Source organism: Pyrus communis, chromosome 16 (genome assembly GCF_041283825.1).
Source record: "Pyrus communis isolate YQ-2024b chromosome 16, ASM4128382v1, whole genome shotgun sequence".
Lineage (NCBI taxonomy): Eukaryota > Viridiplantae > Streptophyta > Magnoliopsida > Rosales > Rosaceae > Pyrus > Pyrus communis.
Window position 1 is genome coordinate 27,646,051 of NC_142580.1, and position 15,012 is coordinate 27,661,062.

Sequence of the window (15,012 nt, forward strand, 5' to 3'; positions counted from 1 at the left end):
CAAGGAATTCGAACTAAGAAGAAAATCCTACCTTAGCATCACGTTGCAAACATGAAATCCAAGGTAAGAAAGTGAAAATATTTATTATTTTAGGTACAATTCAAGCTTTTCTCATCCTTAGTCCGATAAATGCACTTTGGCCAATGGGAAGCAAAAAGTTTACCATGGGTTAATTTTTAATGCTCGGTACCAGAGTAAGGTGGTACTCCGGATATCGTGATGGAAATTTTTATAAATACAAAGTTTGGGAGGTGACGTTTCTCCGAATCAATGTTAATAAGGGGCTTTAAGCTCTGTCCCAGGCCCACAAGCTTACTTGAATTTCGCTCTGTACTCATTTTCTCTAAAAGTTTGTTTACTTTGGAAAGACTTGTCAAATTAAAATTTTATTCCGTGAACAAGAAAGCAAGGGATGAGAAGAAAAGAAGATTCATGTGAACGCATGTTTATTATCAAAGTCCCATGAAAGGAGCACGAAAATGTAATGTTTGCGGAAGACAAACCCACACCCTTGACATGTAAATTTTCCTATGAAGACTACAAAGTAACTTGGCTAGGATCGTCAACTCTGATGAGGTTCGGTCATCATCGGCATCGACTCTCAAAGGAAGGCGAAGAATCCTCTGAAGAATCTCAATACTTTGTTGAGACTGAACTCGTGTGCGCAGACTGCGAGAAGGATGCCGCATGTGGATGAATGATATGGAACAAGTTGCAAGAAGCAATGAACACTATTATGATATGGTAGCTTAATTCCCTCTTGCCTAGCCTTATTTGGCAAATATTGGTATGGTAGAAGTAAGTTTTTGGTTTGAGATTCTATATACCGAAGGTTCAAAAAGAAAACTGGATTGGAAAAGAGAGTTGTGAATCAAAGGATGAGGAATCATGATGTGAACTGAAAGAAAGAAATGAGGAAAAAAATGGAGGATTTCAACCATGAGGGAGCCATTTAAAAGCAAAGGCTTCAAGAGATCTCACTGTTGAAGATGAAAAGTTTTCACTCAAGAGTAGAGTATGCGAAGACCGAAGCCAGTTGAAGATACAAATGGTCGCCTTTTGCAAAATGTGCACGCACAATGCTCTTCATCATTACAAACTTTATGGCACAATGCTCTAGACTGCACGTCTGAAATCGAAGCATCTCCACTATCCCACAAAGGACACCATATGAAGACAGAAGACCAAACAATTATGTATTCTAGCTTACTCCGAAAGAAATGGTTTACGGATAACTATCAAATACATAGTTAGGGGCAATTGTAGGACCATGATTTTCTAGGACAAGAGTAAAGCTGATTTGAAAACAGCTACCTCAAAAGTTCAATCATGGACTCACCAGCTTCGAGCGGAGTTGGATTAAATGGAGTGATGGTGCCACCATCACTTTGTTCTGGGCAATGGACGATCGAAGCCTGAGTGACTTTGTTGGAATGACCATGCTTGTTTAGGATGACACTTGATCTAATCCTGTATGGAATTGGCCAGATCTCGATATGTCTTGGAGTTCCTACAATCTAGGAATTGGCGTGCACTGCAAGTAATCACACTCCTAAAGAGGATGCAATATCTACTTCTAGATATCCTCTAGGATCTACTGGCTTAGAACTAGGATTCTATCCTAAAAGGGTCTATCTCCCAGCTGGTATAAATACACCATTCTAGGGTTCATATCTGGTAACAAAATCTATGCTCTCTAATTCATTTGCCCAATGCTTAAGTCATATACTTGCTTACTAACGGAATCTCAGTTAATTTCTTATGTTTGGAATAAGTTACGTGATAAGGATGAAGAAATTAGATTCTTAATGGTACGAGTGTGTGCTTATAAATTTATAATTATATATAACCATTGTTAAGAGGGTTTCGTTTATATTATTTATCAAAAAGGATCTTGCTGTGAGCTCAACCATCAACATAAAGTGTTTATATTGAGTAATTTTACATTTATCACATATTTGTACTATTTTTTAATAGAGGTAGTGCCCACCAACATCTGTGGATCACATCTCTATTAGAGAGTTGATACAAATATATGATAAGAATATCATTTTTTGTTTATATTTCTTAAATTGTCATTCAGAGATCATTTAAAAAAAAAGGTAATTAGTAAAAAAATCATTACTTCAGAAACCCTAATTGCATGAATGATTTTTAAATAGGGACCTAAAATGTAATATCTACAAAAAGTGCAACGTTGATTTATCGATGAGGCCCCATGAGCTAGGTGGATTCAAATTTGGAAAATGTTAATTTTGAAGTATATTTTTTTGTATTGGTTTGGCATCTGATGACAAAGTGATGTGTAATTTATCAAAAACACCCAACATATATGGTGCATATATACGACCCCTTCAACTTATATTTACTAGCCATTCATCTTATAGTGATAGGTCGAGAATTAGATCGACCACAACACCAACCAATTAGTTACTCTAGGTAGGCAGCGAATAAAGAGTACTACTTATGAAGAGGGAGAAGTCTAAGACGGTTACAGCTAGATATGGTAAAGAATATGTATATACAAAACTGAAGAGAAAGACCTGAGAATCATGAGGTTACATTTAACATTTTTTACCGCACTTAGGGGAATGTTTGCTTTCTTTTGGTAAAAGAAGATTCTGAGTTTCTGAAAACGTGCATCTAGTTATTGCAGAAAGTAAAGCTACAAGTGTGGAGCCTAAAATAATTCCAAAAATTCTAGAGGTAACACGTTGACTTTTGCTCAAGAAAGACAAGATTGCCCTCATTAAATGGGTAAGGTCCTTAGATACTCCCACTCGCAATTCACACCCCTAAAGGTCTTAGCAGCTGAATATGATTGCCCACAGCTCACCTACAATTGGCAAGGAAAAGTCAAAGCATTAAAGATAAGGATTAATTACCCAAATCCTATCTTTAATACATTCCCAATTGAAGATTGACTCCATTTAAGTAAGTAATCCAATTTAAATCAATTAGGGATAATTACTCCATTATTTCAAGATATTATTTCCTATTTAATATCTTGAGAATATTTGTCCATAAATTTTGGTCAATAGGATGTAGCCATGTGTAGGGTAAAACCCTAACACTATGGTCAACCCTCTCCTCCTATATATAGCCCATATCCTACTATATTTAAAAAGCTTTTGCTACCCCTAAGAGCCCTAAACACTTTACTCTTCTCAAAGAAACTAACGTAGGCATCGGAGATCCATTAGCCTAACCCCCCTCACCATTTGAGCACGTGAGGCTTAGGTCTTTGATCAAAGGTGTTGATTATTTTGCAGGTGCATTTTCATCAAAGCTAGAGAAGGTGGAAATTTACATTTACATCAACAAATTCGTGCTTTCACTGAGAGTTTATTCAAATACTCGAAGAAGCCTCCTACATTTGGTTTATTGAATTTTTTGTTACGTTGAATTCACACACGTTGTATCAATTAATTTTTTCTAGAAAAGTTTCTTGATCAATCCTTGGAAAAAGGAAATAATGGTAGGAAATTTAGAAACCACGATGAATGAAATCCTGTACATACAAAGATTTAGACCGGAGAACGGAGACAAGGACATAGCCCCACGACGGTGATCCTCAAGTCTCAGTGCGACAGCAAGTGGAGCCCCATCATTGCAGGGCCGCATCACCACCGTTGCTGCGATCCAGCAGCCACGACAAGACCACTAGGCCACGACACATGTAGCAGCATCGCTGCCCTTGCAGCAGCCTAATTCTCAAAACCCTGGGCAGGAGGCCTAGGTCCATTCCGTGGTTCATGGGCAGGAGGCCCAGGGTTTTCAAGCTGCAACTCGAGCCTAGGAGGCCAAAGCCGTAGCAGCTTAAGTTGCTAGCCAGGCAGCTCAAGCAGCAGTAGTTGAAGCCTAGCTAGTAGCCCAAGTCGCCACGACCCAAGCCCAACGCCGAGCCTCACTTGTTGCAGATGTAGCACAAGCTCGAGAAGGGTATGCGCTAGCCCAGTACGCAGCACATGCTTGAGGATAAGCGGCCCACATGCTAACCTAGCGTGCCCCAGTGCACGGTCCAGCCATCCAGCCAGGTTAGCCCACCTCGTGGCCCATTCCTGTGACCTGACTTGCGGCCCAATCTAATCCGAGTCACTTCTGGTGATACAGATTCTGGCCACTAGTCCCGTGATCGACCCAGGGTTATTTTCACCCCTACTGTTTTTATAGGAATGCCCGCTTTGGGCTCAAGCTTTATACCTGCAGTCCATTACACTTCTACCACACATGGAGATGCTTATTATCTAAACTTTTCCAATCCAAGTGGTGAGCACCACCTGCCCCAGCAGGTCGCCAATTTGACGAACGCCTTTGCGCAACAGACCACTTTGGTGAACTAGCTCATTGAGCACTCGAGATGCAACGCTCCCCAGACAAGGTGTCTCGAAGCAGGACAAAGGCGGAAAAATGTGACTCATTTCAGCGACACCTTGGTAAAGAACATCTCAGCCCACCACGACCCATGAGTTTAGGTTGTGTGCACTCTCATTTGGGCCCTCAGGAAAATGTCTTCTCCTGTCTCAATGTGCAGAGAAACATTCATTCCCGACTTGGTTCATAAGTCAGTGTGCATTCGAGGTTGGGTCCACACTTCGATGAGTACTCAGGACATTCCATGCGAAGTGTCCACACGAGGATAGGCCCACAAAGAGATCATCTTGTGAGGCACTAAAGTAGGTAGCCACATGACGGACCGAGGAGAGCACGAGAACAATCTAGCTCAAGTTTCACTGGTAGCCCCCATCAAGCGGGACGACGAGTAGCACATAATGAACCACATGTATTGCGACTGCGGCATAAACAAACAGGACATGCTAAAGAGCAACATGGACCAGCAGATCAATACCAAGGGTAGCTGGAGGCTCTGCTGCCCTACCAAGCACAAATACTGGAGAAAATACAAAGGCTCATAGCAAAGTAGCTACGTGGATTCCAGTGCATTGAGCCTATCGATGATGCTCTTCGTAGAGACATGGCCAACATAAGCAGGTCACCATTTACAGGTGAGATTGAGTAGATGGAGCCACCGCGGAAGTTTAGCCCGCTACATTTCACCTTTTTCAAAGAAGAGATGAAGATTCGGACAGGCACCTGATGCACTACCGAAGTGCCATGACCCTTTATACCAACAATGACGCTTTCATGTGCAAAATCTTTGCCATAACGCTCTAAGGTGAGGCGTAAGACTGGTTCCACACCCTGCCCCTACTATCAATCCGGAACTTCAGATAATTTCCCTTGGTTTTCATTAAGGAATATTCTTCCTATTGCTCAATCAAGAAGAAGTCTGATCACCTCTTCAACATGAAGAAGGAACCGAATGAGTCACACCGCTCAATGATGGCATTGCAAGCTCAGCCTTTCGGAAGAGGTTCCTAGTAGATCACCCACTTTTAGGAGAGCTGATCATGGGCGAGAACTTAACCTTGGTAGATTCTTATGCTTTGGCAGAAAAAACACTCCCTCTGGGATGAGGTCAAATGCTCTTAGAAGCCGTATAAGCAGCCGCGCAAAGACGTAGAACCAGCTCAGAAGAAGGAAGGTGATAAACTGCTTAATGACAAAAACAAGCCAGGAAGCAGACGTAGGGACCGATCCCTGACGAAAGAAGGCATGACGCCTAAAACTCACACCAAGTTCTCGGTCCCGATCAATTAGATCTTTCGCGACCTTAAGGACAAGCCGTGGTTTGAGATGCTACAATCCATGAAGAGGGACAGCTCCAAGATGGACCAGACAAAGTACTGTTTATTCCACAGAGGTCTGGGGCACGCAACCAACGACTGCACCATATGGATGAAGTACCTTGAGGAGTTCGTGAAGGAAGACTAGTGCGACCAGTATGTCGATAGGCCGAAGCAGATGCCAAAGCCGAACCTTATCAAAGACAATTCGAATAAACAACATCTTTGCTGAATCCGAGCATCTGGGGGCCACCAATAAATCCAAGAAAAGAAAGATCCAGCAGGCAAGATCGATCTTTCATGTTCAAGCCATAAATGCTGTACCTGGACCAATCGTTAGCTTCACCGAGCAGGACGCTAAGGGAGTAAACTTTCCCCAGGATGACGCTTTGGTGATTTCTGCACAACTGGCCCACTCTATCGTTGACAGAATTATGGTGAACAATGGCAACTCAGTCAATATCCTACAACTATTAGTTATCAGAAAATGGGCCTGGAAAGCACGATCAAACGCAAAGCAGAGGCCTTGACCAGATTCAATGGATTTACCTCAATTGCCATTGGCACAATCACACTTGACGTAACCAGTCCTCCAATTGTCTCATCGCAGACCTTCATGATCATTAGCGACCCATCACCCCATAACGAGATTTTGGGTCGACCATGGATAGTGAAGATTGGAGCTGTGACCTCGATCAAGTATTAGAAAATCCAGTTTCGTATCCCGATAGGAGTAGTCGGAGAGATCAAAGGTGACCAGGCCATGTCTAGGCAATGCACTGTACAAGTTCTCAAGAAGACGAAGAAGAAGCCTTTTGCCTCAGCAGTAGTAGCTGAAGTGCAGAAAGACAATTCTACCTTCACCAAATAGCAACCACGAAAGATGGGCCAAGAAGATGGTGTTAAAGTCAACAATGCCCTGGCAGATGAATCAGGATGGAAACCCTAAGAAGGCGCCGAGCACATCTTCCTTTACCTTAAGCAGCGGTCAGACTACGTCGAATGCACATCCAAAGAAGATCTGAGTTATCCTGGATATGAAGTCCCCTACTACCTTAAAGGAGATCTAAGGTCTGACCTAGCGAGCAGTTGCACTCAATCGTTTCATCTCGCGATCCACTGACCAAAATGTGAGAAAGCGAGAAAGCAGTCTAGGACTTGTAAAAGTACCTGACATCACCTCCCCTACTGTCCAAGCCGAAAGCAGCGGATGACTTATGCATCTATATGGCAGTATCTGAAGCAACAATGAGCTCTACCCTTATACGAAAAGGGCTGAGGTCCTGACCACTTGTATTCCGTTCAAAAACTCTTATCGATGCGGAAACTATATACTTGAAAATCAAAACTTTGATTTTCGCACCAGTTGTTGCAACCTAGAAACTCAAGCCATACCTTCAAACATACGTAGTCATCGTCATGATGCGATATTTCGCACAATCTAGACGCACGATGTTAAAGGCATGAAAACTGGCAGACGTTCCGACAGAAATGCCCCAAAGGCAGCTAAGCACACCGTAGTCGCACCAGCCTCACTTACACGTCGATGAATCATCCAACTACCAGGGATCGGGAGCAAGCCTAGTTCTCACTACCCCAGATGGTTCGATGCTCGAGTAGGCGATCATTCTAAGCTTCAAAACATCAAACAACGAAGCAGGGTATGAAGCCTTACTAGCACGTTTCTGATTGGCGAAAGATTTAGTAGTGAAAAAGCTTGTGATCTATTTCGATTCCTAGTTGATCACCAACCAAACCTATTCCGATTCCCAGTTGATCACCAACCAAACCTCAGGGAACTACGCAGCGAAGCATCGAAAGATGGCCCAATGCCTCGAGAAAGTACAAGAGCAACTAGAGACATTGCAGGCATAAACACTTATTTAGGTTCCATGAGCAGAACCAAGAATAGAGTTTCTGAAAATGTGCATCTAGTTATTGCAGAAAGTAAAGCCACAAGTGTGGAGCCTAAAATAATCCAAAAAATTCTAGAGGCGACAATTGGACTTTTGCTCAAGAAAGACAAGATTACCCTCATTAAATGGGCAGGCTCCTCAAATACTCTCACGTGCAGTTCACACCCCTAAAGGTCTCAGCAACTGAATACGACTGCCCACAGCTCACCTGCCTTTGGCAAGGAAAAGTCAAAGCATTAAAGATAAGGATTAATTACCCAAATCTTATCTTTATTATATTCCCAATTGAAGATTGACTCCATTCAAGTAAGTAATCCCAATTTAAATCAATTAGGGATAATTACTTCATTAACTTAAGATATTATTTCCCATTTAATATCATGAGAATATTTCTCCATAAACCTTGGCCAATAGGATGCCGCCATGTGTAGGGCAAAACTCTAACACTATGGCCGGCCCTCTCCTCCTATATATTCCTCATATTCTACCAAATTTTAAAAGCTTTTGCTACCCCTAAAAGCCCTAAACACTTTACTCTTCTCAGAGAAACTAACTTAGGTGTCGGAGATCCATTGGCTTAACGCCCCTCCTCCCCACCTTGTGGGCGCGTGAGGCTTAGGTCTTTGATCAAAATTGTTGATTGTTTTGCAGGTGCATTTTCGTCAAAACTAGAGACGGCGGAAATTTGCATTGACAACAAGTACGTCCTTCAAACCTAGCCTACATTGGGACTTAGTCTGACAATCATAGTTGCCAGTCTTGCAGGGAAAAAGAAAACTTAAGAATTTTTAAACATTGGATCTCTAGTGTCATATGATCTTATTCAAGATTCTGGAAGTTAGCTAAGGGATCGCACTTTATAGACAAGTGCTTCGGCTCAAAAGTAGCGTTCATAGTGTATGTAGATTACTGTTTTCCTTTTACAAGAATATTTATTTGCCATATATACTTTGCTATATATATTTGGGCCAAGGTAAAGTTAAGGAAACCAAAATTTAAAAACAAATTGTGTAAACCAAATGATGTGGTTATTAATTATTGAATTATTAATCAAGTGTCGATTAACGTGCCTATTTCTTACTGGTGAAACATTATTGGTTTGAAAATTTAGTCTTCCTAGCATTACTCATTTGAGCTACAATTGGGTATCCAGGTAATTTGAAAACGTTTTGTCCACAAAAAAAAAAAAAAAAAAAAAAAAGAGGTAATTTGAAAACGTTTTGTGTCATCTTTTACAGAAAAAGTTAATAATAATAATAAAAAAAAGAGTATTCATGCAAAATTTCAATTCTCCAATTCGAGATGCTCTCAAGTGTGTTGTTTAATTAGTAAACCAGGCACATGTTTATGGCTCGCACGTCGATACTATGGGCTGATTTGGTATTGCTGTGCTTTGAAAAAAAAAGCTGTTTCTGCTATGCTATGAGAATAAGCAGCTGTGAAATAAAGCAGCAGAGTGTTTGGTAAACTTTTTTGTAAAAGTGCTTTTGAAAAAAAAAGCAGTATTATAGTGTTTAGTAAACTTTTATGTAAAACAGATGTGAAAAAAAGCCAGTTTTTCAAAGCTGGGTTTTGCAGCTTCTTGTTTTTGGCTTTTTTTCACCCAAAACTGTGAAAAAAAAAGCTGAAGCTGAATGTTTACCAAACACAAAAACAGCTCCCAGCGTTTTTCAGAATCACCTTAGTACCAAACCAAACCTATATCTGCTCTTATACTAGGGTTTAGGCTCTAAAACTAGTATAGGAGCAGAGTTTAGGCTCCTCCTAGAAATTTTTGCCACTTGATTTCCATCAGTATCGTATCGTTCTTAATAGACAAACTATGTATGTTTGTATAGTTTAGATGACCGATTTCCTAAGCTGATTTGTAAGAGGTGCTAAAACATAGATGGTTATGAACAAATGTATTTTGTGGTACACATAGATTAGATAATTTTATGATAAAGGACATCCTGACTTGAAATTACAACGTAATTAAAAGGAGGAGGAAGCTAGGCATTCTCTGTTGTACGTATGAGCTATTCATCCTGTCATGATTTTCTAAAAAGTAATAATATATGTTTGTTAGCTGATAGATCAGGACAAAACTTAATCCTGAAAAAGTGGAACTTTTTAGGTGGAACTATTCAGGTGGTAGACTTGGAGCTGTTACATTTTCTTGTTGGAGGATAATTGAGAAGGGTTACAAAGTAAGGCCGAACTCAACCACATAATAGAGTTTTTAGTGTGCGGAAAGACTGGTCTTGACGAATACCGGTCATTTTTTTGAATATGGAACACATATTTCCTTTCATTTTTTTTATTTTTTTTGTATTATTGAAACTGGAAATCTTAAGTTTTGAAATATGATAGTGGAGAATGATTACGAATAAAACATTTGAAATATCATAATTTGGTGGTGTAAGTTAACTGTATATTGGAACCCAAAACCCTTCATAATAAAAGATGTTGGAAATAAGGTTTCTCTGCCGGAAACATCCACGTAGATCAGCACATACGTAAATGCATTTTACCATGATATATATGAACTCCTCTATGAATTTACCAAAAATGACTAGGAAGTAGGAACCCTTTTAATGCATGCAATTATTAGTGGCTGGCTAACCAATCAAATGCTCAAATCAGGACTTGGTTATCGGGAGAATTGGCATTTCTGTGGTTTTATGGAAATTAAGCCCTAATACGTACATAGAATAAGGGGTTTTTGAATTTTAATCCTTCAAGAAGATTAAAATTTAAAAGAAAACCTGGTGTTAGATTGATTATTGATTTCAGACCCTTAATATGTACTTAATTCAAATTCATATTGTATTTTTGTTTTTATATTTAATAGAATTTTTTTTTTTTGTCAAAGTTTTTATATTTAATAGATAATTTATTTAATGTTATTACATTAAATTTTAAATTTATTATTATACAATTTTATTTAACTTTCTTCAATTAGTGTACCTAAACATCCATATCATAATATATTTTACTAAATTAGTGTACCGAAATATCCGTATCTAAATATATTATAGTGAATTAGTGACAGATAAGAAAATACGTAAAAACATAAGTGTACCAAAATTCCATACCTAACTATATGATACTAAACTAGTGTACCAAAATGTCGGTACCAAAATATATTATACTAAATTAGTGTACCAAAATGTCCGTACCTAAACATATTATACTTGACACACCCCGATCGAAATCAGGACATGTTGGCTGTCACGTGAGAGTGACGTAACCATGTGCACAGTGCGGAAGCTAAGAATAATAATGAAAGTACGAATAAATAAAAATCAAACTACACACAGAGTAATTAACATACATGTGCAAGCGTAAGTGTGAAAAACAATATTCAGAGCACAGAAAACCTAGTGCAGTTTAGAGGAACAAATACTAACTAAAACACACCCAAAGGGGGTCCTACACTGGTGATAATCTGTCAGATATGCCGTGAATTCATCGTGGGCCACCAAAAGAGCAATCCAAACTAGAACCTGGAGGGGCGCAAAACAGAAAGTGTGAGTGGGCAAAAACAAAGCTTTTCAAAATCATTTCATTATCAAAAGTTCTAAATCCTCGCCGTAAAACCCGTATAGTTTCCCAGAAAATAGAATATACACATATATCGAAAACATGCTCAGAAATATGCCATGCCGAATACCTCTACATAAAATGTACGTAGCTTAGGTAATGCCAATCAATGCAATGTAATATGTCAGCCAGAGTCACCTAACGTGACATGTACGGCTGAATCTAGAACTTAATTCTCTAACTCACTAACTATACCTACACACGAGTCGGAACCACCTAAAGTAGTCTGTACGACAGGACTGGGTGTAAATAAATACGCTCAAGTGCTATGATCACGTGAAGACTGGGCGAATAATCGTGGGTCACCTACGAGTCGGAACCACCTAAAGTGGTCTGTACAACAGGACTGTGCACCTAACTTGGATCTAAGATGAGCGTGTGGTGCAGGAGGTGAATATCACATGAAGGACTGTGCCCTACTCTGAGCGGGAGCACTAACACCGGGGGTGCAGGTTATAAGCTCTCTATGTATCTCACATAACTACTAATCATCATAAACCATAACTTACCTGGCACTTACCTGCGCGTCCGCAACACCGAACATACATATATGCAACTACTAATGCATAAATAAATAGGCAAACGCTATGCATGGCATTTAAAACATATAAACATTCCATTTCATTTTATGGGAAAAACCACAATATATAGGTATATACGGAAAACCAAAAGCCCACTCATTGGTATGTGGAAGGGTCGTAACCCCCTTGTCTCGAGTGACTGCGCTTGTCCTCGGGATAAGTCTCACTTATATGCGAAACAACTATAAAAACGTTAATTTAAAGCACATAACAAAAACTAGGTAATAACTTCTCATACAATGCTCAAATGGGGTGTATGAATACACCAACGTGATCTACTCAACCTCATGAACACCCCTATAATTTTAAAATAATTTTTCGACGTCTCACGCGCCCCCACGCGCCGGCCAAGGCACGGCCAGACGTGCCCCCCACACGCGGCCACGTGCCAGGCACACTGACGGCGTCAGTTAACGCCGTCAAGAATATTCCGTTAAAACTAACAGATTTCATTAAAGTTAACCTAACACCGTTAAGAATATTTCGTCCAAATTGATGGAATATTCCGTCATCTTCTCCAGCACACCTCCGGTGTCGTCGGTGTCGCCGGAAAAACTTCAAACCTTCATTTCTCACTTGTTTTTCAACCAAATTTCATGAAATTTGCACCAAAATGAAGCTTACAACAAGGAGAACAAAATCTTACCACTTTCAACCCCTGAAATTCATGGAATCTCACCGGAGAAACTTCACAAAATCCGCCCAAACTTGCAACTCACGATCCCGACGTCCAAAACCTTCCAACGAACCACCCCGAGCTTCCTAAGGACCTCACTAAGCTTCCTACAAGCTTTAAATTCCCTGAAAAACAACATTTCACGTATGCATAAACAGTGACCAAAATCGGGGTTCCATGGTTCGACGTGAAATCGAAGGATTTCCTACCTGAAATGGGTATGGTTGAACTCGTATGAACCTCACGAACACAAAGGTATAGTTTTTCACCTCGATCTACAACGTTTGCTAGGGTTTTGGTACTTGTCCATACGAAGAAGAAGAAGAGGGAAAGAGGGAGAGAGAGAGAGAAACGGGATAGGGAAGGTATACGAGAAAGAGATAGGGATGAGAGTGTGTGTGTGGTCCAAATGCAACCAACAAGCCCACAAAACAAACACCCCAAAATGAAACATAACCACTAGGGGCAAAATCGTCATTTCACACCTACGGTACGAATAATCCAGGACGGGCTGTCACAATACTAACCCATTGTACCGAAATGTTCGTACCTAAATATATTTTTATGAATTAGTGGTAGGTAAGAAAATATGCAAAAATATAAGTGTACCGAAAAATCTGTACGAAAATATTTTCTTATATAAGATGCCTACCATAATGAGAATTAAAATTTATAATATTTTCATAAAATTTAAATTCATAAAATTATAAATAAAAAAAAAGAAACATTAAATACATATGCTGGCATTAAATAGAGTCTAGAGACTAAAATTAATTTTTAATCTTGTATAAGACATTTTTCTAAACTTCATCTTATTTAAGGATTAAAAGCTATAGAAATAATCCCCACGGAAATGTATGCCCAGAGACAGCAGCACACCTTTAGTCTTTACTCAGAAATCTGTAACAGAAAATGACACTGCACTGCAAGCTGTTATCTCACTCCATCACTACTACTAAAACATTTTGTTTCATTAAAATACAAAATATAGAAATTTATTCCAGAATTAATTATAAAACCTTGATTTTCTTTGAATTTATTAGTTATAATTAATTATAAAACCTTGCCTTTAATGGCTTCTTAATTCTTCTCTTACATTTGTAACGAGCTTCAAAACTCACACATAAGAATAATTAGTTATATCAAACAAGAAAATAATCATACAAAATAAATAAATAATCTCAAACAGGTTTCTGTGAAAGCTAGCTAGGAAGAGTACTGCATCTTACTCTTACGGACATATATGTGTGTGTGTGTGTGTGTGTATGAATTGTCTCCAACTTCTAGCTGCAGACACACTCGCCTTAATAAGCTTGTATATCAATCGTCCCTTAATTTCTTGTTTGGCGAAGAATCAAGATGGTATTGCCGGTCGACCATGCCCAAGCCGAAGCTCTAAATCAAGCTCTTCAAAATTGCCATTTTCTGTTCCGGACGTTAAGGGTTCCGGATCATCATGAGCTGATGATTTGTTTGAGTGACAATATTGGGAATTAGAATTGCTTCTTCCAGCTGGTGGCACAACTGAGACTAAGTAATCATGAGGTGGAATATTGGGTGAAACTGAAAGAAGAGTGGATGGTGATGACTCAACACCATGACCATTTGTGCTACTTGAGCTCATCAAAGTTGTCGCAGTATTGAAGGATGCCTCATTTATACTACTAGGGCTTGGCAATTGGTAAACAAGGCATAATCCACCATTTCTATTCACAAGTTCTTGAGTTGGGATTATGAATGAGGAAGTGGAAGCTGATGAGATTGCTGCCGGGTTCATCTGAGGATGGGATTGGTAGAGGCGAGCCCGGTCACGGCGGTGCACATTCATGTGGCCGCCTAGGGCTTGGGCGGATCGGAATTCTCTTCTACAAAATTTGCAAGTGTAAGACCTTGGAGGCCATGTGGTGCCCATTACATTACCAGTGTCCTCCGCGAAGGCTCTCACCTCCCATGAGTCATCTTCGGGTTCTTGAACTGGCTTAGGGTTCCACATCCAGGCTTTGGGGACCAAATTAGGGCTTGATAACTGGGTTTGGTGTTGATTTTGTTGTAAGAGAGGTAAGTTCTGGAGATCGGTCCGGGAGAGAAGGCCGAGTTCAGCCATGGTAGTATGGTACTTGTACTAACATTTAAGATATGTAGAGAGATATTGATGGATGAGTTGATATGGAAGCAAATGGTGAAACGGATTAAATAGGGAGATGGGCTTAGGAGAGGAGATAGTAGAGACAAAATGAAACCCTAACACCGAGTGTATCACCGAAGTTGGGCAACAAGCAGTTGGATTTTAGTGCAAGACACATTTAAATAACTTAGGCCACCTCTGGCTATGTTCTGTATTCCAGGACAGTTACTGTGGCTTCAACGTCAATCCATATGTGTGTTTACTGGTTCAAATTTCCCAAGCACAAAATAAATTAATGAGATGGGTCCTTAATTATGTTTATTTAATTTATAGAAGCGAACTAAAGGAGGAGCCATGAAAATAGAACCTCGGGTATATTGTCTTATTAGTCATTTAAGCTAAAAACTATTTCTAACTATCAATGCATTTTTCTTTATCGGCC

General features: G+C 39.8%; 1 protein-coding gene across 1 annotated transcript; it reads right to left on the minus strand.

The window, feature by feature from the left end:
• Positions 1–13,699: 13,699 nt before the first annotated feature.
• On the minus strand, positions 13,700–14,549 carry LOC137730878 (uncharacterized). Its single transcript, XM_068469872.2, has one exon. It carries the CDS (start codon positions 14,547–14,549, stop codon positions 13,800–13,802), a length of 750 nt encoding a protein of 249 aa, XP_068325973.2. The 3' UTR covers positions 13,700–13,799.
• Between the last annotated feature and the right edge of the window lie 463 nt (positions 14,550–15,012).

What these genes read in the sequence shown, in the direction of transcription:
- LOC137730878 (XM_068469872.2), bottom strand. Translation starts at nt 14,549, where the DNA reads ATGGCTGAACTCGGCCTTCTCTCCCGGACCGATCTCCAGAACTTACCT.